The sequence below is a fragment of the Peromyscus eremicus genome, chromosome 11 (genome assembly GCF_949786415.1).
Source record: "Peromyscus eremicus chromosome 11, PerEre_H2_v1, whole genome shotgun sequence".
Taxonomy (NCBI): domain Eukaryota; kingdom Metazoa; phylum Chordata; class Mammalia; order Rodentia; family Cricetidae; genus Peromyscus; species Peromyscus eremicus.
This window is the reverse complement of record NC_081427.1, coordinates 55,508,174-55,534,331: the sequence shown is the minus strand read 5'-3', so window position 1 is coordinate 55,534,331 and position 26,158 is coordinate 55,508,174. Positions and strand designations below refer to the sequence as shown.

At 38.8% G+C, this 26,158-nt stretch overlaps 1 protein-coding gene across 1 annotated transcript in view; it reads left to right on the top strand.

Moving 5' to 3' along the window:
- The window catches only part of Ankrd31 (ankyrin repeat domain 31), a 163,375-nt gene that overhangs the window by 68,938 nt on the left and 68,279 nt on the right, over positions 1–26,158 (top strand). The window contains exons 10-15 of the mRNA XM_059276344.1: positions 2,037–2,192; positions 6,000–6,142; positions 9,859–9,994; positions 16,253–16,305; positions 16,972–18,439; positions 19,011–19,181. Coding sequence (XP_059132327.1) covers positions 2,037–2,192; positions 6,000–6,142; positions 9,859–9,994; positions 16,253–16,305; positions 16,972–18,439; positions 19,011–19,181 — 2,127 coding nt within the window. The remainder of the gene's footprint in view (positions 1–2,036; positions 2,193–5,999; positions 6,143–9,858; positions 9,995–16,252; positions 16,306–16,971; positions 18,440–19,010; positions 19,182–26,158) is intronic.

The following is a 26,158-nucleotide window of genomic DNA, read 5'->3' as shown; positions in this document are numbered from 1 at the left end:
GTTTTCAAAACTTGAACCGTTTCCTTCACCTGTTTAATTGCTTTTTCTTGGTTTTCTTGGCTTTCTTGTAGGGATTTGTTGATTTCTTCCAATTTTTTGTTTGTCTTTTCCTCAATTTCTTTAGGAGAATTTTTCATTTCCTTTTTTAAAGGCCTCTATCATCTTCTTAAAGTCATTTTTAAGGTCGTTTTCTTCTGCTTCTTCAACTTTGGGATGTTCAGGTCTTGCTGATGTAGAACCACTAGGTTCTGGTGGTACCATATTGGTCTTTATGATGTTGATTGTATTTTTGCACTGGTGTCTACTTGGTCTTCCTCTACTTGGTGCATGAGATATCTATGTCTGAGGGAGCTTCTCTTGGTCTGATGGACACTCTTGGTCCAATTGGAGCTTTTGGTCCAGTGGGGGCTCTTGGTCCAATTGGAGCTCTTGGTCTAATCAGAGCTCTTAGTTCAATCGGTGCTGGTTGAATCTGTGTCTTGGAGGGTGGATTGGTTTGGGAGGTGGGGTGGGCTTGTAGGTTACAGGGTCTGGTGGCGGATGGTGGTAGTCTGGCCTGCCTGCAGGAGTCCTGCCTGCTGGCCTGAAACTGGGGCTGCAATAGGTGGTGGTGTGAGGGCTCGGGGTTGTGTCTTTGGGCCCAAAGCCTAGAGGCTAGAGTGATTGGCTAAAAGAACAAAGACTCACCTCTTAGTCCAATGGTGCTGGCCGACTCTCCTACCTGCAATTCTTACTGACTTTTCATTGGAACCACCAGCCTCTTGAAGTAAAACCTGCCTACACGGTCTAAGCCAGCCGCCGCCGCCTGTGAGCACCCAGGATGTTCACTGTTATTTACTACACAGCGCAATGTTATTTATTAAGCAGTGCTCTTTACCGTGCGAGATAAGCCACGAGGCACAACAAAACCCACTATAAGAGTTTATTAAGGGAATAGAGAGGGTGTGTGCATAGGCCTATGGAATGACCATGCGGGAAGAGAGAGAAGGGATAGGTGGAAGCTGCTTTTATAGGTCTGCCTCTCCCCGCACATGTGCATAATGGCTTATGTAGCTACAACATATATGCGCATAGATTACCTGATCATGCTGTATGCAAATTATATGATCACAGAGTACACGGATTACGAAGGCCCTAGGATGACTAAGTGTCTTGCCTGGCTACTGGATAGAGCATGCGTGGTCATGTAGCTGGGGGGTGGCTAGGAATTATAATGTTCACCTCCTCTGCTCTGCTTCATCTGCTGCTGCCAAACCACACACAGCTGCTCCCCAACATAAAGTTTGATAATGTATCACTAGCAGATTTGTAATGATAATAATTCTGCAGAGAAAAGAGTTATTTTGGCTCATAGATTTGGAGGGTCTACTCAATGGAAAATTGGACCTGTGATGAGGTAGTACATAATGGCAGGAGCACCTGGTGAAACAGGTCTGCTTATGTCATGGGCAGGAAGTATAAGAGAGGCTCCCACTGTCCCTTTGAGGACATGCCTCCAGTGACCTGACTACCTCTTAGTAGACCCAACCTCTTACAAGCTCTGCCATCTCCTAGTAATTAAGGAACTAAACCTTTGCCTCATGGAACTGTGGCAGTATGCAGATAGATAATATAGCCGATAGTAAATAATTCTAGATTTAAATAATTCTTTACTCAGAATTTTTAAGAAAATCTGTCATCTTTTATGAGCACTTTTGTAAGATTTTAATCAATATATATCATGAGCTTTAGTTTACTACAAATATTTTAAAATGAACACATCTTTACATTTTTGTATTTAGATAACATTACAATAAGGCTAATGGATAAAATACTCTTTGATACTATAATATTCCCACTTCTAATATTGACTAGATTTATCATAGTCTTTCCCCCACCCCACCTCCTTTTCTTTGAAACAAGGTGTCTCTGTGTAGCCCTTGCTGTCCTGGAACTCACTCTGTAGACCAGGCTGGCCATGAACTCAGATTCACCTGCCTCTCCCTGTCAGGTGCTGGGATTAAAGGTGTGCACCTTTGTTCTTTCTCTCATTTTAGGAAAAAGGAAGATCAATAAATTGTGTCTTAGTAGTATAAACCGGAGAAACATTTTTGGAGAGAATTTACTGTATAAAGCTGCTCTCCATAATGATGTTGATCTGGTTCGCTGTTGCATAGAAAATGGTGGAAATGTCCATCAGCCAAGTTATGCTGGTAAGTCATGGTTACCACCCACAGTTTTCTAGGGAGCCGTTTGTAGTCTTAGCTGAATTGCCCAGGTGAGAGCATGACAAAGTGAGCCAAAGACAGTATGCTGTCCAGTAATTTTCTGGCTCTCCATTATTTCCCGAGGAAGAGAATTAGGTGGGTGGTGTAAGAACATTACATTTCTCATTAAAGATGTCAGGTAGGTCATGTGCAGTGCCATTATATAGAAGGAAGGATGGTTCCTGGTGTTAGCTTTGCAATATGAGGCCTAACCTTGAATAGAGGTAAGATGATATCAAAACTGGAAATAACTAATGTTAACTCAATCGCAAGGGAAAATTCATAGTAATGGCAGGGATACAGAAGGAGTAATGACCAGGGAAATAGGCAGAATAGAATATGAGGTAGAATCTGGATAGGTTGCTCAGAAAGGAAACAGTCTTTCCCTGTGACTGGCTCTGCAATACTTCCTTCTGGGGAGAATCTTACATGTTTTCTAGATAGGACTGACTGTAAAGATACTTGTGTGTTAGTGCACTGAATAGCAGTAGGCCAGTCTGGGGGGTGCTTTGGAGTATCTATACTTTTCCTTTTGTTTCTACATTGTATATTTATTAAACTTGTGTAGAATCTGTGGTGCATAAATGATGGCATAGTCCAACCCATGCTCGAGCAGGTGCTCCTCCAATACTTAGAATAGTAAGGTTTGCAATGTAGTCAATATGACAAGACTTTACAAATTATTTATTTTTAATTACATTTATTGATTGATTTAGTGTGCGTGTATGTATGAGCATAGGTGTGCATGCACACTTGTAGCAGCCCATGTGTGGAAGTCAGTCCTCTCCTACTATGGGATCCCAGGTTTGAACTCAGATCATTGAGGTTAGCAGCAAGCACCTTTACCTCCTGAACCATTTCTCCAGCCCTTAAGTCTTACACTCAGATTAATAAACAAGATTCTATAAACCTTACTCATTTGCTTGCAAGAGCATTTACTCTTTAAAATTGTTTTTAATTAGTTAGTTAATTTTTTCCCCAGCCTGATCAGAGTTTCCCCTTCCTCCTCTTCTCCCAATCCCTCCCCTCATCCTCCCCCCATTATCCACTCTTTCTCCTTTCTCTTCAGCAAAGGGTAGGCCTCTCATGTATATCAGCCAGCCATGGCATATCAAGTTACAGTAAAACTAGGCACCTCCTCTCCTATTAAGGCTGGAGGAGGCAACCCAGTAGGAGGAGTAGGGACCCAAAAACGGGTAACAGAGTCAAAAACAGCCCCTGATCCCACTGTTAAGAGTCCCACAAGAAGATCAAGCTACACAACTGTAACACATGTGCAGAGGGCCCAGGTCAGTTGCATGCAAGTTCTCTGGTTGGCAGTTCAGTCTCTGGAGCCACTCTGAGCCTAGGTTAGTTGATTCCATGGGTTTTCTTGTGGTGTCCTGGCCCCTCTGACTTCCATAATCCTTCCTCCCCTCTTCCACAGGATTCCCTAAGGCCCACCTAATGTTTTGACTGTGGGTCTCTTAATCTGCTTCCATCAGTTGCTGGGTGAAGCCTCTGATGACAGGCTAGGCACCAATCTATAAATATAACAGAATATTATTATTGTTTTGTCCAATATCATGCTGTTTTTAAATTGAGAAAGGTAATGCAACTAGCAGTTCTTTTATTATTGAGGATTGTTTTAGCTATCTTGTTTTTTGTGTGTGTATGTGTTCCCATATGAGGCTGACATTGTCCTTTCAAGATCTGTGAAGAATTGTAATGGAAATTGCAATGAATCTGTAGATTGCTTTTGGTAGGATGGCCATTTTTACTATGTTAATCGTACTGATCCATGAGCATGAGAGATCTTTCCATCTTCTGATACCTTCTTTAATTTCTTTCTTCAAAGACTTGAAGTTTTTAATCATGAAAGTCTTTCATTTGCTTGATTAGAGTTACCCCAAGATATTTTATATTATTTGAGGATATTGTGAAAGGTATTGTTTCCCTGATTTCTTTCTTAGTCTGTTTATCATTTGTATATAGGAGGCCTACTGATATTTGTGAGTTAATTTTGTATTCAGAACTTTGCAGAAAGTGTTTTGTTTATCAACTGTAGGAGTTCCTTGGGAATTTTTAGGGCAACTTATGTATACTATCATATTATCTGCAAGTAAAAAAACTTGGACTTCTTTCCTGTTTGTATGCCCTTGATCTCCTTCAGTGTCTTATTGCTCTAGCTAAGACTTCAAGTGCTATATTGAATAGGTATGGAGAGACTGGACAACCTTGTCTTGTTTCTGATTTTGTTGGAATTGCTTTGAGTTTGTGTTAATGGTTTCTCAGTTGAGTCGAGAACATTTACAGTTGATTGTGAGCCTAGCCTTTAACATCTGAGCCATCTCTCCAGCCCTTGTAAACATTTTTAGTGGTTATTTATGAAATAGAAGGTGCCTCTTCAGTCCAGGAGATTGAGGCTAGGAAAGCTGTTAAGTATTCTATGATGCTCAGAACAAAAATGAATTTTCTAGCCTAAAACTGTAAATGCTTAGATAAGACCTAAAGTATAAATTAAATATAATTTTACTTGAATTTTTTGGACTTTGTTAAATCTGTCATCTGATTTATTGAATTTAGTAATTATCAACAGCATACTATTACCTCTAACTGACAAAGAAGATGTTTATATAAAGACATGGTATATGGTTTTTATATAAATATAAATAGTTCTTTATGTAAGTAAGGGGAAATATGCCTTTTAACTCACACATATGTGGTGTGCTGGCTGAGACATTTCTTGGTTATACCTTGAATTAGAAATAAAGCCTTTTCCGTCTTCGCTGCCAAAGTAGCCTGTAACCAGTATTCTCAGCTTGAGAACTGACCTGGAAGGATTTTAAGAATCCTTTAAAATACTTGCTTCCCTGGGTTGGAGTGGTGACGCAACAGTGAGGCTCTTACACAGGACCCAATGGGTTCAGTTCCCAGCACCTCCATCAGGCAGCTCACAACCACTTGTAACTTTAGGTCCTGGGATATCCAGTACCTTTGATCTCCATGAGTACTGCGTTGATAAGTACATTCCCGCATAGAGACATATGTACACACATAACTAAAGAAAAAAGTAAAAAATAAATATTTATTATTGCCTGTTTATAATTTACTGTAGCAGGGCTGAGGGTTAAAAATTAGATTTTTCCCTTATTTATTTTATTTTATTTTATTTTTTTATAAAGACAAAGTTACTTGTTATGTAGCAAAAGCTGACTGGACTTTATATTCTCCTGTCCTCATCTCCCATGTTCAGGGATTACAGGCATGTAGAACCATGTCTGACTTTATATAAAACCAGTTCTTAAACCCAGGTCCTTTTGCATGCTAGGCACACAGTATAAACTGAGCTACATTCCCAATCCTCCTTGAATCCACTAAATAATACAAAATACTCTTATGCTAGGTGAGCTCATGTAATTAGAATACTTTTAAAGAAACTATATAAAATTAGAGTGTTTTAAAGTATTTATTCATTTTAATTACATGTGTGTTTGTGTGTGTGTATGTCTGTGTTAAGGGTATGTGCATATAAATGTAAGTGTCTATAGAGACCAGATGAGGGCATTGGACCCCCTAGAACTGGAGTTACAGGTAGTTGTAAGCTACCCAGTGAGAGTGCTGGGAACCAAACACAGGTCCTCTGCAAGAATAGTATATGCTATTGACCTCTGAGGCGTCTCTCTAGCTCCTAAAATTGGTTTGCTTTTTTAAAAGAGTAAGCATGAACCATTATTAAGATGTCAAATAAACAGTGTCTTCTTTGTATAATAGGTTGGACAGCACTTCATGAAGCTAGTCTAGAAGGACATTATGAGATAGTGAGTGAACTGTTAAAGGGTGGAGCAGACGTGGATGTCAAAGGAAAGTACCAGATTACTCCCTTACATGATGCTGTGATGAATGGACATTATAAGGTACTTTAATGCTTTTGTTTATAGAATAAACACAGTACTTGTAAATATGGATGATCTCTGTTACCACACAATAGGAAAGCAAGTTTTAGTTCATTTACTAATGAATACTCAGAATTTGTAATAAAATTTACCTTGTGACATTTACCATTAGTCCCAATATAATGGATGCCAGTTTACAATTTTTGGTGACATTTTGTATTTTTTTCATTTGAAATACAGTCTTGATGCTATTTTCCAGGCTGGTCTTGAGCTCCTGGGCTCAAGGGAACTTCCTGCCTCAGCCTCCTGAGTAGCTGAGATGACAGGAACATGCCATTTTAACATACTATGTGCATATAGTCATACAGAACATTTTTTCCTACATAGTATGGTTTTCAACATGTAGTCCTTTAAAGCACTTTTCATAAAATGATTTGCACTTTTCAAAGAATGTTTTCTTCTGTAAACAGTGATGCTCAGTCCAATAGGAAGCCAATAAACCTCATGGACTCCGGTGGAACATTCAAAATCATCACAGGGCAGGAGAATGTTAGAGTTAACCATAGTTGCCTGCATGGTTATACCACTGTTTAAAATCAAATATCATAGATCCATTCTAGTAAATGAAAATATTAAGCAAGATGATGAATCCAGTGTTTATGGTTTATCTTGGAGACTATAGGCACTATATTAGAGGACTGAAGCTTTTCTGAAGATGTCGGTCCTCCTCCTGCTCCTCCTCCTGGTACTCCTCCTGTTACTCCTTCTCCCCTGCTCCTCCTGTTTGCCCTTCTTATTCTTTTTCTCCTCTTCCCCCTCCCCTCTTCTTTCCCTCCTCCTCTTTCTTTTTAGTGCTGTTCATCTAATCCAGGGTCTGGTCCATGCTAGTAAAGCATTTTATCACTGAGCTACACTCCACCCCCTGAAGATACTGGACTGTTGTTTATTTCAGGCAGAGTCCTGGGGTATGAAGGGGTTTAATCAGCTGACCCTGGTATGATCTTTTCTTCCTGTTTTTAGAACAAATACCAAGCATAGAGAGATTGAAGAGGCTTCTGGGAGTCGTGGGCATGCTTATTTATAGTGTGGAAGAATGCTTAAGTAGAATTTAGACAGTTTTGCTTATTTTGATAATGTATTTAATAGTAGTGGTGAGTGGGGACAACACTTGTAGAAAACTGGGAAAAGAGAATTCCACATGGGACATAGTTTAATGGTTGGAAGAATGACTATATGGCAGTCCCTGCCCTTCACCTTTTTTTCAAAGATGGCCACCAATCAATCTCCTTTCTCCCAACCCAGCCCTTCATAGCAGTTTATCTGATTTCTATTGTTGTAGTTCTACCTTTTTAGAATATCAGAATATTTTCTGTTGTGTTTCCCTTTTAAAACTTAGCATAATACTTTTAACATTCGTCTGTGTTGTATGATGTTAAGTAGTTGTATCTCTTAATTCTTGAATAATATTCCACTCCAAGGTCAACTGGATTGTGGGTTTAGCTATTACAAATAAAGCTGCTATTAGTGCTCAAAAATAGAAAGACAGAAGGTGAAAATACTTAGGAAAGTTTTAAAATTAGTCCACAAAGTCTTTAATACTCCTCCCTCAAAAGACAGAGCCTAATTCCCTTCCAAGGAATAAAGGATGACATTTTGATGACTTGCTTCTAGTAAATAAGACATAGCAGTATGTGGTTCCTAAGGTTATGTTAAAAGATCCTGGAACCAAGCCGGGCGGTGGTGGCGCACGCCTTTAATCCCAGCACTCGGGAGGCAGAGCCAGGCGGATCTCTGTGAGTTTGAGGCCAGCCTGGGCTACCAAGTGAGTCCCAGGAAAGGCGCAAAGCTACACAGAGAAACCCTGTCTCGAAAAACCAAAAAAAAAAAAAAAAAAAAGATCCTGGAACTTTCTTTTGACCTTTCTCTTGGCTCATTTACTAGAGAAGACTAACTATTGTATGATATAGACACTCAAGCAGCTGTTTAGAGCAGCCCATGTGGCAATGATTATTGCTTCTGCCTACAGCCGGGTTACCCAGCCATTTTAGAAAAATATCCTTCAGCCTCAGTCGAGGTTTTATATGACTATGTACCCAGCCAACAGCCCGACTACATGATAGACTATTGGACAGAACCATCTACCTAGGCCACTCTCAAATTCCTGACTCGGGAACTGTGAGGTGATGCATGTTGATTGTTATCTTAAGCCACTAAATTTTGAGGTGATTTTTTTTTTTTTTGGTAGCAGCAGTTATCAAATAGACAATCCAAATGTAGGTTTAAATTAGAAAGAACACTCTAGGAAAGTTTGCTTGATTTGCCACCTTTCAAAGTTCTTATCTTAAATAGAAGTATAGCTCAGTGGTAGAACTTTGTTAGCTTTTGTAAGGTCCTGGGTTCAGGCCCCGGGGGATTTGTTCCATGTGGATATTTAGTAAGGCAGACTATCTCTTATCCACAACAAATCTTGTGAAAGTAATGTATTCAGCCCTTGTCCCAACCCAGATTCCACAAGGCTCTCCCCTGACTTCCCTTTCTGGTCCAGTCATCTTTCTTAGGGTCCTCTCTCCATCCTCTCATGTCCTCTATCTTATTACTGGACACAGAAAATCTCAGCAGCTGAGCGCCATAGTCCTGTTAGTTACTTCCATGTCAAAGCACTTTTCCTGAAAGAATGCAGTGTATTCTGTGTTTTCTTTCCTGAACAATATGTGAAGATCCAGATGTAAATTCTTTGGCTTCTTCCTATGACTGACTTATATGTAAACTTAGTTTTATCTACTATTGCTTTGTTTTTGTATCTAACATTAAATCCCCATTGTAAAGCAGTTAAAAAAAGACTCATCACATTGCTGATTCTTAGTAGTTTTTAAAGGATATATAAGTGTCCACAGTATTCTTGTTGTTTGTTTGTTTGTTTCTTTGTTTGTTTTTGAGACAGGGTCTCTCTACATAGCCCTAGTTGTCCTCAAACTCATTATGTAGACCAGAATGGCCTCGAACACACAGATCTACTCTGTCTCCTGAGTGCTGGAATTAAAGGTGTGAACGAACATGTTGAACTTCCATTGTATTCTTGTTTCAGTGTTTTATATGTTTGAAAGGTTTTGAAGTAAAATATTAGGGAAAATTATCCTTGAAGGAAAAACTAGTAAGATTCATTTTAAAATCATATTCATTGACATATAATTGATATGTTCACCCATAAGTTCACCCATAAGAAGTATATAATTAACTGGTTTTGGTCTATTTACAGAATTTGGTAACTATCACTATAGTATACTTTTGTTTTTAATACTAAAGACAAACCTTTATTCTTTAGCCAGCACTTCCTATTGACCCCCAAGGCTTCCAACCCTAGGAAACCGTTTTTCTGCTGTCTGTCTCCTGATTAGACCAAAGCTGTGGTCTTGGGAAGGAAGACAAGGAGACGTGGGATTCTCTTCTCAGCATATCATTCCTTTTTCCTGTTCCCTTCCCTTCCTTCTCTTCTCTCCCTTTTCTTGGTGTCTTTGTTCATTTGTTTGTTCTTTTGTAAGAGAAAGTGTTTTCTATTTAAACAAATTATAACTCAGTGGCAGTTATTGATTATACTTATTGGGCAAAGATTTTATAGATAACCCTTGACTCTGTGTTGTTGAAGTGAATGTTTTGTGTTGTTTAGAGTTATGTGCTAGAATACATTACAATAATATACCCTTTATCTGGGCTCCTTTATGTGAACAATGTTTTTCTAGGTGGCAGAGTTACTTCTTCTAAATGGAGCTGACCCATTATTTACAAGTGACCATGGAATATGTGCTTTGGATGAGGCCAAGGATTCCGATATGGAGAAACTGCTTAGGAAATACATCCCTAAACATAAAAAATCAGGTAAGATTGAACACTCTGTTGCAGTTTTTTATCGTGTTGATAAAGTTATAGAAACTGAATTTAGAACTGTGGAAACTGAATTAGTTTCTCCCAGAAGTTTTGAGAAAATATGTTCAGTGATGTCTTTGTTTCATCCTTTGAATAAAACTCACTACTTGTGTGCAGTTGTACGTAAGAAAAGGACCCTCAAAGAAAGAGAAAGACCCTGCTTTTTCTCCAGCTGTGGCATTGCTAATAGTTAAGAACCTTTTGCAGGTCAGGTGTGGTGGTGCCCATCTTTAATACCAACACTTGGGAGGCAGAAGCAGATAGATCTCTGAGTTTGAGGTCTGTGTGTGGTCTATGTAGTAAGTCCCAGGACAGCCAGGGTTATGTAGAGAGAACTTGTCTCAAAAAACCAAAAATAAGAAAGAAACCTTTTATAAATTGGTGCTTTCTTCTCAACAGTTCTTTGATATGATAGAGATTACAATTCTAGCCACTTCAGTGGATGTGGATGGTAATATATATGTCCATTATCCATTCCCTAAGAAGTTTCTCCCATAGCTAGAGTTTGATCTTCTGTCTATTACATTGTCAAGTTGGACTACAAAATAATTTCATCTGAGATTATCAAAAAATAGTATTTTAAAAATACTTAAAACACATAGATTTTTTTTTCTTTTTTTTTGGGGGGGGGGTGGTTTTTGGAGACAGGGTTTCTCTCTGTAGCCCTGACTGTCCTGGAACTCACTCTGCATACCAGGCTGGTCTTGAATTCAAGAGATCCTCCTGCTTCTGCCTCCCAAGTGCTAGGATTAGAGGCGTGCACCACCACTACCTGGCTCATGGTATGTTTTTACACTCTCTTTGATGCATCTGTTAGACTTTTTTGGTAACATCATAGCATTCCTTGGTTACAGGAGTTGGTTCTCCGTTCTTTTTATAACCTCATCTTAGAAGTCATGTGCCGTCACTCTTGCTATGTTCTGTTTGTTAGAAATGGGTCACTAAATTCACCTGCACTCAAGGAGAGAAGATTTTTTTGCCATAGTTGGAAAACAGTTTCAAAAAAATATGGACATATTTTTGGAATCATTGTATTCATTCTAGAGGTGCTTGCATTGCTCTACTGAGCCTTTCTTCATAGCACGAAATGTGCTGGCACAGGAGGCTGTTTACTTAGTGTTTTATTTGTGTTGTCCTTATATAGAATCTAAGCTCCACGAGGGAAAGACTCTTTCCTTTATTTCCTTGTGAATACTGAATTGGCCTTGGACATGGTAGCCATTCAGCAAATACTTTTTGAATAGTGTGCCTGAAACAAAAGTTATGTTTTCCATTCAGGAGATGTATGTGAGCACTTAATTTTCTCAACTTCCTCTTTCCTCCTTCTTTGTATGTTTTATTACATTTATTTATTTATTGTATTGTGCATGCACATATGTACCATACCATGTGTGTATGGAGGTCAGACAACACATGGAAACAGACTATCCCGTGTGGGTCCTAGGGATCAAACTCAGGTCTTCAGCCTTGGTGACAAGTACCTGAGTTTACCTGGAGTTGTTTCTGTGGTCTTTAAACTACAATTTTCACTAAAAAAAATTTCCAGGAAATAATTCTTTCAAAGGCTTTGAGTATTATTATCTTTAATAACTAAGGCTTATGTGTGGTAATATATTGTGTACCCTAATAAAATTTGCCTAAAGACCGGAGGACAGAACAAGCCACTAGATTAAACATAGAGGCCAGGCAGTGGTGGCACACACCTTTAATCCTAGCACTCAGGAGGCAGAGATCCATTTGGATCTCTGTGAGTTCAAAGCCACCCTGGACTACATGAGATTGACTCAGTCTAGGAGAGAAACAGAGCCAGGCAGTGGTGGCACACACCCTTAATCCCAGTACTGGGAAGCACACACGCCTTTAATCCCTGGAAGTGACGGCTGGACAGAGAAAGGTCTAGAAGGCGTGAGGAGACGGGAACTGAAGGCTTTTAGGCAGAAGCGTCCCTTTCAGCCAGAGGCTCTTTTGACGGAAGCCTTTCTGGCTGAGGAAGCTCACTCAGCCGGAGGCCTGTCGGCTGAGGGTTTTCAGGCTGAGGAGTTGGTGAGGTAAGGGGTGGTGGCTGTGGCTTGTTCCTTTGTCTCTCTGACCTTTCAGCATTTACCCCAAGTTCTGGCTCTGGGTTTTTTATTAAGACCATTTAGGAATTCCTGTTAAACTTACGTTTTTGGAATTTCTCTTTTGTGCACAGGAAGATTTAGTCTGAGAATCCTTCTAGAACAAGTCTTGTTCCCTCCAGTCTGAAGGAAGCTTAAGCTGACAGTGGAATCTAATCTGCTACAGTTCTGATTCTCCCTGGAGACAAGGAGTACAACTGTGCTTGTCTTATCAGTTCTTTGTGGTTGCATAGGGTTTTTCAGTAAGAATTCTTTGGTGGCAGACAATCATTTTAAGGCAGAAAAAGAAGTTTCTTGGCAGAACAGTTCAGTAATGAAAGGGAAAGCTGAGAGAAAGATTGGGAGTAAAAGCAGCTCCAGGGATCTCAGCAGCAGGAATCTGTGACCAGTCAGAAGGTGTTGGACAGCTAAAGCACTGCCACCACCATCACTCCTGGAGGAGTTTGTTCTCTGCAGAAACTAACTCACTCCTGCATTCCTACACACACACACACACACACACACACACACACACACACACACACATGCAGCCGCCGTTCCATTATTCTTTCATTCATGGCTTACTATGTGTTAGGCACCAATTAGTCTAACGCCTAGTAATACGAAATGAATTTTTTAAAAAACCAAGTAGCAAACACTTACAGTGAAGAACATGATAAAGAAATGATTAGATCCTATCAGAATACATTAAAAAAGCAGTACCCAGGCTTCTTCAAAACATGGTATACCAACATCATGGTTGGTAACCAGCTGGACAAGCTCTAAGTTGTTTCAAATAAAATTGAAAGTGTACTTCCTTCCCAACTGGATTATATTTAATATGACATTTCTCCCAATTAGTGTCAAGTGTATTTGCTGAAAATAAGGGGCTATATAGCATTCTGACTGTTGGTCATGAGACTAGTTCTCCTTTATGGATATGTTTTATTATTTTTCCCATTTTATTATGTTATAGCCACTCATTTTATATTTTTTACATCTTCAAGACATGTAATTATTTAAATGCTTTTGACTAAGGACTAAGACCTAGACCAAAATGTCTCACTTTTATAATAAAGAGAGACTATTACTGAATTTTTTATGTGATATTTCTATACTGCTTAGGCTGATCTTGAGTCCCTGAGCTCAAGCCGTCTGCCATCTTAGCCTCCTCAGTAGCTGGGACTTGGGCAGGCAACTTGATGCTGCTCCCACAAAGTAGCAGGTAAACCTCTTTAGAGCAGAACTCACTCTGAGAAACCAAACCGCATTAGAAGAGACAAACATGACTTGTTGGTTCAGGTGCAGAAAAGCAGACTGAAGTAGACTATTAAAACAATCATATTTATGTTTGAAGGCACAGAAAAACTGCAAATAAAGTATCACGCTAGAGGCACACGTTTATAAACTCTGGAATGTGCTTTGATGCTGTTCTTAATCATGTGGCTTCTTTATTCTGTAATGAGTTTTGGGGGGTTTGGTTTTGTTTGTTTTCTTTCCTGGAAGTGTTGTCTCCAGAATTCTAGCCTTCTCTGAGTCCTGAAGCCCTGTTCTAATCCCTGCTTCTCTAACCTAATCCCATACAGGAAATTTCCTTCATGCAAAGGAATTCCTAACCTTTCTCCTTTAGACATGGCTTTTATTCTTTCTTTGTGAGAGAATTTATTAATTTAATATGCTTCAGCAGGTTGACTATTTCTTAAGCATGAACATTTGAATTGTCATTAATTAGCACCCTATTTTCCAAAATAGTGCAAGGTTTGTTTTCTTAATAAATATATATGCTTTAACAAGACATTAGTTTTTTAATTTCAGTTGAAAAGGGCTTTCTTTTATTTTATTCCATTTTTCATTTTGTTTTGAAATGCTAGGGATCAAACCCAAGCCCATTTATATACAGGTAAACACTCCTCCCTTAAGATGTATCCCCAGCCCTGAAGAATGTTGTTTTTAAAATTATAAGGATGATGAATCAAGAGTGTTCTTAACATGAAATGTATTTGCTGATTTTTCTCTTAGAATATATATCTACTTTGATGAGTAAACTCATTCTTACGGGCTTTATCACATTGGGTAATTGACATCCTGTTTTCTCATTTGCAATTTGATTGAGTTTTTTGTTTGTTGGTTTGTTTTTGTTTTTAGGAGTGAGGTTTTTTTTTTGTTGTTGTTGTTGTTTTTGTTTTGAGAAAGGATCTTACTATAGTCCTGGCTGGCCTGAAACTCACTATGTAGACCAGGCTGGCCTCAAATTCACATGGATCCACCTGTATCTGCTTCCTGAGTGCTGAGATTAAAGGCATGCACCACCATACTTGGCCTTGCAAATTGGACTTTTAATATCTATTCATCTACCCAAATAACTATAGAAATGTTAGTGTGAGGGTTGGAGTAATGTATGTAAAATACCTAAACATACTGTGTTAGTGCATGATGGAGTTCAGAGGGACAGAAAGGAATATTTCTAAAATTACCATCAGCTGAACTCACCACTTGAGAATTTATATCTGTATAGTCAGTTGGCTAGACTAGAGAATGTGGTCTTTAAGACTGAGAGGGAGTACAGTCTCTTTTATTCCTTTAGAATCTCTTAGGAACCATGCTTACCTGACTGGGTGGTTATGGAAAATATTGTTGTTTCTGTTTTTTAATTTAAGAACCAATGTTAAGAGAAGGCATAGCACCCTTAATATTCTTAAAAGCTATTAACAGCAACAGTAGTAATAGTAGAATATTTTGTGTACATGGATTTCAGTACTTAATCTTCGTAACTCTGTAGCTGTTCTTAGTTTTCATTTATGGACAGTCTATGAAGGCAGAGACATTAAGAAACGTGCCCAGGGTCACCCAGCTCATAACCAAAAGAAGCAACAGTGAAACTCTGGAGTGTGGTTTTGACAGGACATTCTGGACAACTCTTCTCATTTAGGGTGAATGGAATTTGATTGTAATGGTAAAAGTCATTTCTAAAAAATAAATTCTTCATATTTAATCACATCCTTGTTAAGATATTTTGTTTCCTACTTATATTCAAGGTAATTATATTTTATATATCCCATTTAAAATGTTAATTTATTCCTATCAGACATTTATTGAATATTTTCTATGTACAAATAGAAACCTTCATAAAGTTTTATCTTTTGTGGTTAACTGCGCATGTGCCTAATTATAATTACACATTCAGTATTCTAAGAAGGCAAGGAGAGAGATGCTAAATTGCAGTCTTTTAATCACCAACCTTGCCCCCTTTTTTAATAAAAGTATTTTTTGTTTCCTCTATGAAGTCACAGTGTTGATCTTTTCTATGCATGTTTTGCTTTGAAGAGAATGCAACATTCATGCTAGGACCTTATTGAGCAGACATATCGCAAAATGATGATCTATTTAAAGTTTTTGTTACATTATTAATTTGTGTGTGTGTTTATGTATGTATCTGGAGAACAGAGGGCAGCTTGTAGGAGTTAGTTCTCTCCTTCCACCTTGTGAGTCTAAGGGATGGAACTCAGCTCATCAAGCTTGGCAGCAAGTGACCTTACACTGAGCCATCTTGCCAGCCCATGATAATCTATTAGTTATTAAGGGTTTTTTTGCCTTTTAAAAACATCTTGCATAATGTCCTGAATGAAGAGAACATACACATATATTTCTGTGAATAAATTAAAAAATTCTAAGTTTAGTGCCCATCTTTATTAGTAGTTATTTTGTCAGATCTATTTACTTTTCCAATAGAAATACTATCACTCAAAGTAATATTTAGCTTGTAATAAATATGGAAACTATATAGTCATATTTTATGTGCCAGCTTTAATATAAAACATTTACATGATTTCACATATTCCCTCTAGTTTTAAATTTTTATTTGAGTATGCATGTATGTGTGTTCATGTATGTTAATTACAGATGTAAACATAACAGATAGAAAGCAGAGGATAACTCTGAGGAGTTACTTCTCTCCTGCCACCTGTGGGATCCAGGAATTGAACTCAAGTCATCAGGCCTGCCTGAGTACACACCTGCTAGCCCACTCTCTATTTCATGGCAAAAAACTTGCAGGTTTTAGAAGTCTAGAGTCTTAACTACTGGAAGCTATTTTATTTTCTCTTTTTGTATGCAGCGCAAAGGAAGAACACTGACCCAGCATATGTAGAAGATATATTCCAGTACAAGGTATATCTGTATTTAATAATAAACATTTTAGCAGGTTTATACCTGTTGGTTATTTTTATAGATTCCCAGAGGGAAAGAAAGACTGGTGAAGCATTAGTCAGGTTAGTGACTTGACCTTTGGTTTAAGACACTTTGGAATAATTGAATGAGTTACCCAAAGGTTCTAGCCTGAGAAACAGTTAGGTAAGTAGCATGCTGTGGTAATGTATTGTAAGCCGTTTTCTTCCTGTTGCTCTTTATGGGGTCTGGGATTTATCAACCATGTCAAAATTTTTCTGATTTAAGAATAATACAGATAATATAATAGTAGTAATTCCAGTTGTCCGTCCAAAAAAGTTTACATTGTGTGTGGCTGCTCTTCATCTGGATTTGAGTCATGTTTTAATTGTTTTAATCGTAGCATTTCACAATCAGGTTTCCAGAGAAACCATTTCAGAAATCATCTGTCTTTTAGTTTTCAAATTCCATCTTCCACTGCCCTACCCATAATTCTTCTAAATATCAAAGGAAGAAACTAATCTAATTCTAGTCTTTGCTATGTGACAATTGGAAGAGGATACTGTCTTGAAAATATTCCTGTAACGCTCCTTTTACAGTGTCTCACAGAGTCTGTAAATCTACCCCTAAAATTAAAACTAACCATGTTTTTGTTGTTTTTTTTTATAGAAACCAAAATTAAGTTCTGATAATCACACCAAGTTTATTTGTGATGAAAATTCTAATAGACAAGAACCAGGACATGTAGAAATGAAAGGAAGCAACAAATTACTTATAAATGAAGCATATATATATGAACCTTGCCAGAAAAATTCCAATACCACAGAATTTGGCAAGTTCAAGCCTAGGCAATCAACTGTTAACCAAATAGACTCTACAGGACTCAGAAGGAACAATGTCCACAATGTGAAAGATAGCAGAACTAATGTGTCTAAAAATAAAGGACAAAGAAATACACAACATACAAAGACTCAAGGAGATGATAGAGACTGCAATTTAAGTCAGGGAATAGCTATTTCTTCTTTCAGGAGAATGAATAAATTAGTTACTCCGCAGCAGCATACTATCCAGACCCTTGATGACCTTCCAAAAGGGTCGTGTGAACTTTCTGCCCCAACTCTAGCAACCTTGAAAAATGGTGCAGTTAACAATAGTGAGGCTTGTGTGGTTTCCAAAAAAGCGAATACCCACATCCTGGATTTATCAGATAGTCAAGAAATGCAGTTCTTGGAATTAGAGTCCATTGATCAAACTAAACATGCTTCCTTCTCTGAACTTTCATTGTATAAAGAAATAAAATTACCACATCTAACTGCAGATCAGCAGCCTCACACTAACCAAGAGTCCCCTGAAAACAGTAGCTCAGATGAAAAAGGCAAGAACCTTAATGAATGGGAAGATTCTTTCCTCTCCTTCATAAAAGGATGCTCTGCTGACAGTGATAGTGATTGCCACACCTCTAACAAGTCTGTGCCATCTCAGAAAGAATGCGTGGGCCACTGTCCTAATGAAGAGAGCACAGCAAATAAAGAAGAAATTAACGCTCTACAGTGTTTATCTTCTGAAAACTATTTTTCACAGGAAAATGAGCTAACCGCGGGTAGCCTAACTACACATCCACAAAAAGAAGCTGTTAGTTATTGTGATTTGAATAATTCATTAATTTATGAACAACATATTCCAAATTATGAACAGCACATATATGGAATTTCGTTTGATCACTCATATGCCAGTAATGAGCACAGTTCTATGCCTTGTATAAAACTGCCTTCAACACAGAAAGTTTCACAGTTGACTGGTCAAGTGGAGCTATTAAAAGCATTCCAAAATAATGGCCACAGAGAGCCAACTCCTTTAGTAAATCAAGCTGATACATATAATGTGGAAAAGAAGCAAGACACTGAGAGGAATTATACTGTAAAAAGCCCAAACCCAAGTTCTTCAGATAGTCCTTTACACACAGTTGTTCATTCTCAAGTAATAGAAATAACTAAAGCTGAAAAAAGGAGACAAGACCTTCCAGGGAATGAGTCTGTGAACAGTACAGATTTTCATTCCACTGACGATGTGAATAAAGAGTTGGCCAGCTCCTCACAACCTAATCAAGGAAAAGAGGAGGAAATTGTTCGCAAACCAGGTATGAATATTTCTTAGTTTGTACATTTCTTCTAGTTCTCCTTTTGTAGAAATTTACAACTGAATTCTATTTACCCTGTGGTCCAGCTGACAAGCACGAGGCCACCACGTAGGTCATGATTTTGGAAGCTGATAAACTCAGTAGGTATTCGTGCGTGATTTTGATTTTGAGGCTTATGCTCTGTCATTTGGGCTAGCTAAACATCATAAGTGCTTACTTTGAAAGTCAGACTGTTATCAAAGATGGTTACTAAATTGATACCAGTGAAAGCTAATGAAAAATATGTCTACCAGTTTTTATACCTATTTTTAATATGGCACTAATTTAGTATTCAAACCCTAATGTCATTTTCATGGCAGAACATTGGTATTTCCACTGGTTGCAGCTAATCTTTGTGTCTGCGTTAGCACCATAACCAGCACACTTAGTCTGCTCTGTGAAAACATTTGAAAGGCTCCTTGTAAGTAGTTCTCCTTGAAACAGAAACCCTAGAAGAAAGGGAGTTTATTTTCTTGTCACGTAACCGGTAAGGGGAACCACAAGACTAATAATATAAAAGGTTGTGTTTCAGATGAGGAGTTAACTAATAATACCAGTAGAGCTGAAAGAGCTGTAAGAAATTGCAAGGAGAAAAAGGGAAATGTGGATTCAGAAGCTCACATGCCTTGTGATTCCCAAGAACACAGAAAAGACCAGAATCTCAGAAAAAGAAAAATTTCCTTGAAAACTCCCTACAGCCAAGGTTTGTATAAATGTTTATGTCAAAGTTTTGTATAAGCCTTGTACTTCAAAGAATTTCTAAATGTTTAATTAAATTAGTGAGGGTTTTTTTTTATGCTAGAGGACATTCATTTAGTTGTGAGATTATTTCAGATATATTTGTTGTTGAAACTCCATTTGAGGATATCCAGTAGTCTCCAGATAATTTTTTGTCATATTGCTGACTGTGGCTTTCAGTTTGTGACATTAGAGGAGGTAAACAGCAGAGACAATGACTATTCAGTGGGAGGATTAGGACCATGTAGTATCTCAGATTTTTATGACACATCCATTTAGCCCTTTTAAGGATTATTAAAAAAGGATGGGCACTATTTTTTGTCGAATTGATCAACTGTCTATATTTGTCTGACAAACTACTCTCCTTTAGTGATTCTTAGAGCTAATCCTGTGATGAACAACAACCTGGACCACCTCAAGTTAAATATTAAGCACTCATAACTGTTGTTATGAGGTAGGAAAGGTGCTGAACAAGGCATTTTCTGTGTGAGCCTTCCCTTATTTTCCCTCTTGTGTAAGTTGAAGACCTTTGTGGGCTTTCAACAGTGGGCTGAATGATGGTCCTTCCATAATGAGTCTATTTCCTAGGCTCTGGAACTTGTGAATAACACCTCTTTGTTAAATGATTGAATATTATTATCTTCTTTGGAAAAGGAATATTTACATAAATAATCAAATTAAGGTCTTTGAGGTGGAACCATTCTGAATAATCTAGATGAACCCCAAATCTAATCAAAAGCTTCTTTATAAGAGAGAAATTTGAGACACGCAGATTGAGTAAAGGAGTTCATGTAACCTCAAGCTAGGGAAGCCAAAGAATGTCAACAGCCTCCAGAAGCTGGAAGAGGTAAGGAAGACTGGCAGTTGCAGTTATGTCCCTGCTGGTACCTTGATTTTAGATGCAGATAGCAGAGTAAATTTCTGTTGTTTAAGTCCAGCTGGCTTATAAGTTGTTATTGGTGACCCAGGAAGCTGATGTACTTCCTTAGTAGCACTTAATCATATTTAAGTATAAGTTTGTGTATGTATGTCATTCCACTAACTGTACAACTTGAACAGGGGATGGAGAATTCTGGATATTGACACCAGGAGGTTCCCTAATGCTAGCTTCTCTCACAACCATTCAGCAGTGAGTTTAACCATGCCCTCAGTTCTACTGCACTCCTACCAGCCACAGATTTCCAATCTGTATTTTAATTTCCCTCGATTAAGAAAAGAAGGAGGGATTGGGGATTTAGCTCAGTGGTAGAGCACTTGCCTAGCAAGTGCCAGGCCCTGGGTTCGGTCCTCAGCTCTGGAGGAAAAAAAAAAAAAAAAAAAGAAGGTACTATCAGAGAATGATACAGAGTTTTCAGATGTTGAAAATGTAATGCATGGCTAAGACTGAAAGTGCACGCCTTCAATCCCAGCACTCAGGAGGCAGAGACAAGCAGGTCTTCTGAGTTCCAGACCCATCAGGTCTACACAGCAAGTTCCAGACTAGCCACGATACACAGTGAGACTATTATAGGATAGCATAAAAATGTAAAGGGATATACAGATGCCATGGTGCATAAAGTAGATGTATCTGTAGGATAGTTGATAAAGCTTCACAAATCTCCTATGAAAGCTAGCTTGTAAAACCATGGGTTAGTACCTGCAATGACTTCAAGTGTTTGTGGCAGCACTTAGTTGTGCTGTATCATGTTGTTCGCTCTAGTCTTAGTTCTGAGCACACAGTGTACCTTTTGCAGTGCACATGCTATCCATCCCTTCATGCCACAGGGAGCCAATGAACACAGCCTGACACAGGTCAGGTTTGAGACTATTGTAGAGATGGATTTCAGTGTTTTTGAAACTATACATACAAAGTATGTTGTTCTTACAGAAACATAATGGTTTAATTATGATAAACAAAGACTAACTAATATTTCCCTATCATAATTTCTCAATGTGTAAGTAATAATTTAGTGTATCTTTAAATTGCATTGTATTAGAATGTTTGATCTGAAAAATTGTTGTTTTGAATTACTGACTACTTTCATAAAAGAAACAACTAAATGAATTTTGAAATGGGATTAGGACAGAATTTCCAAACATTTCTGAATGGCTCTAAACATAATTTCTGACTGTATTTATGTGAAGTAGCATTCTCTGTATTGATGAATATAACACTGAAATTTCAATCAACTCTGAAAATTTGTTACATTAGTTAATTTTCTCATTGCTGAGCTAATACCTATAAAGAAGTAACTTAAAGGAGGAATAATTTATTTGGGGTTATAGTTCAAAGATAAAGAGCTATCTACCTACCTACCTGTCTATCTATCTATCTGTCTGTCTGTCTGTCTGTCTGTCTATCTATCTATCTAATCTGTGCTCTGTCATGGGGAGGAAGGCATGACAGAACAAGCATGAGAAAGCTGTCCACATTGTGTCTGCAGTAAGGAAGCAGGGGATGCATGCTAGTGCTCAGCCTGCTTCCTCCTGTTCTATCCAGACTCTGACCCATGGAGTAAGACGGGCCACATTTAGGATGGCGCTTAATTTACCCAGTCTAGAAATTCTCTCTCAGACATGCCCAGAAGCTTGTCTCCTATGAAATTCTAGATCCTGCCAAGTTGACAATCAATATTATCACAAATGTTGAGGATGCTGTATATCCTGCAGTATGAAATACTCAACCAAGATTTAATTCGTCATATAAAAATAAGCAAGTACATCCATCTCCTTAATATACAAATTTGATTACATCTTTAATAAATCCAGATTTGTATATATACCGAAGAATATTTTAAAATAATCTCTTTATGAGTTATTATCTGTAATTGATTGGTATACCTGTTTTATATACCTATATGCCAGGTCGTCCAAAATTTCTTGGGTACAAAGCAGTTACTAAGTAAAAATGTTTAAGAAGCACTACTGTGAAGGACAGGAAAGGAAGGCAGAGAGGAAGGACTGTACTTACTAATAGTAGCACCCCTTCCAGACTACAGTGGTGTGGTGATATTTTGTTTGTGATCTAACAAATAAAGCTTTCCTGAAGGTCAGAGTGTAGAACTAGCCCCTAGTTAGCAATAGAGGCCAGGCAGTGGTGGCACACACCTTTATTCCCAGGGTTTGGGAGGCAGAGGCAGATGGATCTCTGTGAATTCAAGGCCACCCTGGGCTACACAAGACTGATCCAGTCTAAAAGAGAAATAGAGCCAGACAGTGGTGGCTCACACCTTTAATCTCAGCACTAGGGAGGAGGAGACAGGAATATAAGGTGGGTGGATACAGGATCTCAGTGCATTCATCCTGAGGATTTGTTAGAGGTAAGAAGTCTCTCTAGTGGTTGGCTGCTTTGCTTCTCTGATCTTTCAGCATTTACCCTGATATCTGACTCTTATGTTTTTATAAGACCAATTAGGATTCATGCTACAACCACTACCTTAGATGATTTACACTTAACAAATTAGTATCTGTCCGTCTGTCTTTGTATTTTTCCAATAAAGAATTGTGAGTGCAGAAAAAGGAGTATGTTTTATGTTTGTGTGGATGTCATTAGAAAACACCTGTAAAGGGACTGGGGAGGTGACTCAGTGGCTAATAGTACGTACTATGCAAGCATGAAGACCTGAGTTGGAAGCCCCGGAACCAGTATACAAAGCTGAGCATGACTGCACTTGCCTGTAACTGTGGCATCAGGCATAGAGGGAGACAGATTTCAGGAACTTACTGGTCAGCCACTCTAGCCAGTGGCGAGCTTCAGGTTTGATGAGAAACCCTGTCAAGGCAGTAAGGCAAAAGTCGATAGAGACAAACACCCTGTCCTACTCTGTCACCTGTAGGAATGTGCACATGTGCACGCCAGCATGCATGAAACACACACACACACACACACACACACACACACACACACACACACGAAAATAGCCTTGAAGATACTACAATCCATGTAATTCAACCCATTTTATAGAGAAAAATCTTTTTTATTTTATTCTTTACATAAGTTGCATCCCGACTGCAGTTTCCCCTACCTCCACTCCTCCCAGTCCCCATCCTCCTCTCTCCCTCAGATCCATTCCTCCATTTTCCTTAAAAAACAAACAAACAAACAAACAAAAAACAGGCCTCCTAGGGGTATCAACTGAACATGACATAAAAAATTACAATAAGACTAGGCACAAAGGCTAGTGAGACAGGGTGACCCAGTAGGAAGATAAGGGGCCCAAGAGCAGGCAAAAGCATCAGAGACATTCCCCACTCCCACACGAACACCAAGCTATACAACCATAAAGTATATGCAGAGGACCTATCTTAAATCCATACAGGGTCCATGATATTCTCTTCAGTCTCTGTGAGTCTCTATGAGCCCTGTTTAGTTGATGCTGTGGGTCATGTTCTCAGGGTGTCCTCTACCCATCTGGTTACTAGAATCCTTCCTCCTCTCTTCTGTGGGGTTCCCTTGGCTTTACCTAGTGTTTGGCTGTGGATCTCTGTATCTGCTCCTTGCATCATCCATAAGGCTGGATGATGCCTTATGATTACAACTGGGTTAGGCCACAATCTATGAGTATATAGCAGAATATCATTGAGAATCATTTCATTGGGTTTTGGGGTTTTTTCTGTTGTTGTTGGCTTGTGTTTGTTTGTTTATTTGGTTGGTTGTTTGGTTTGGTTTTTGTTGTTTTGTTTGTTTGTTTGTTTTCCAGTCATTTTTGGTTCTGTCGTGGGTCTCTGGGCTTCCCAGTCTCTGGTTCATGGCCATCCATGCACTGTCAAGCATGGGCTCCCCTCTCATGGTGTGGGCCTCAAGTTGGACTAGTCATTGGTTGACCACTCACAAGTTCTGTGCCACAATTACCCCAGGTCATCTTGCAGGCAGGACATATTGTGGGTCAAAGGTTTGGTGGCTGTGTTGATGTCCCAGTTTCACTGCTGGGAGCTTGCCTGGTTAAAGAAGATGGCCAGTTCTGGCTCTGTGTTCCCCATTGCTAGATTTAGGTAGGGTTGCTCTTGTAGATTCCAGGGATTTTTCACTGTATTGGTTCTCCATCACTCCCCAAGTGTCTCCCAATCCAGTCGTTTCTCCCAGTACTCTCTCCCTCCCTCCCTCCCTTCCCCTTCCTGGACCCTCCTGTTTCCATCCCCACCTGCCCCCAGTCCACCCACAAAAATCTATTTCCCCTTCCCTGGGAAATCCATGTGTCCCCACTTGAGCCCTCCTTGTTACTTAGCCTTTCTGGGACTGTGGATTGTAGCATGACTATCCTTTACTTTACAGCTAATGTCCACTCATAAGTGAGAACATACCATGTTTGTCTTTCTGGGTCTGAGTTACCTCACTCAGGATGATTTTTTTCTAGTTTTATCCATTTACCTATAAATTTCATGATGTCATTTTTAATATCTGAGTAATACTCCATTGTGTAAATAAATATGCCACATTTTCTTTATCCATTCTTCATTGAAACTATTTATTTATTTATTTATTTATTTATTTATTTATTTATTTATTTATTATGTGTATGGTATTCTGTCTTCATGTATGCCTGCAGGCCAGAAGAGGGCACCAGGTCTCATTATGGATGGTTGTGAGCCACCATGTGGTTGCTGGGAATTGAACTCAGGACCTCTGAAAGAGCAGCCAGTGCTCTTAACCGCTAAACCATCTCTCCAGCCCTGAGATAATTATCTTTTATCTGTTACCTTAAAATGGCATGTTTGGTTGCTGGTATTTAGCAAATACGGTAGGAAGGGTCTCATGCTTAATGCAGTGGTCCTCTAACTTTAGCTTGCATCAGAATCACCCAGTCAGCTTGTTAAAATGCACATTGCCTGGGCTTGCTCTCAGAGAGTCTGCTTCAGTCCGTGAGTTGCCAGTATCACAAACTTAGTTTTTTAAAGCAATGAACATTTGTCTCCCCCGTGTCTGTAGATCAGGAATTGAGCACCACCTTGCCAGGTCCTTTGACAGTAATTTTCATAGGGCTTCAATAGAGGTGCTATTTGGGACTGGCTCTCACCTGCAGCCTGGACTAGGAAAGGACTTTCAAGATCATGTGATGGAGGAAACAGTTCCTGTGGATTGGTGGGCATCTTCAATTTTTTGCTGAATGGCTTCTCCAATATAGTTTCCTCTTGAGAAAATGCAAACTGAAGGCAAGAAAGTGAGTCTGTAGGAAGATAGCAAGTGTTATAATCTTCAGTGACCTCATCAAAGAAATTAATATTATACTTTTAACAGTGTTGAAGTGTTTTTTGTTTGTTTGTTTAGAAGAAAATTATTCAAGGGGGAGAAAATTACATAAAAACACAAAGATCCGAAGTTGGAAATCCGTAGGAGGAGGCTTTAGAGTTTGCTCTCTAGGTTTGAGCTGGAGAACCTGCCTTTGTAGCAAACTTACCAAGTGGTACTAACACTGTTGATGTAATGAATATTCTTTTGTTTCTTCCCCTAACTCTCTGATTTGCTTTTATATCAGTCTCCATCTTCTCTGATGTGTTTCATGCAGAAAATAAACCTCTAGGTTCCTGGATTTGGGGTGGGTGTGTAAGATAAAGTGAGTGGTTGCCAGTCAATTCAGAGTTGGAGAAGGGAGCTCAGAGTCCCAGCTTTACTCTATGTAAGCTTTCAGTTGATTTTCCCGTGTCCACACATCTTTCTTCCATGGTAACTGATGACTCCAGGCACTGACTGCCTGGGGTCAGATAGGCTTTTTTCCCATGATTCTCCTTGCAGGCCGTCCTATATGCTGCTAAGGCAGTTCATTCTTCAAATCAGTGACTTTCCAACTCTCCTTCCCCAAATCTGTTTAAATTTATCCTCTGTTCTTTCTTCCTGTGTTTTCTTTGATAGTTAAAAACAAGTACCCATCACTGCAATATAGCAGAGTATGGGAAGGAAACAAGGAAAAGCATGATCTGTTCATTGGTTTTAGTTCCAACTTAATCTTTCTAATTTACACTGCAAAG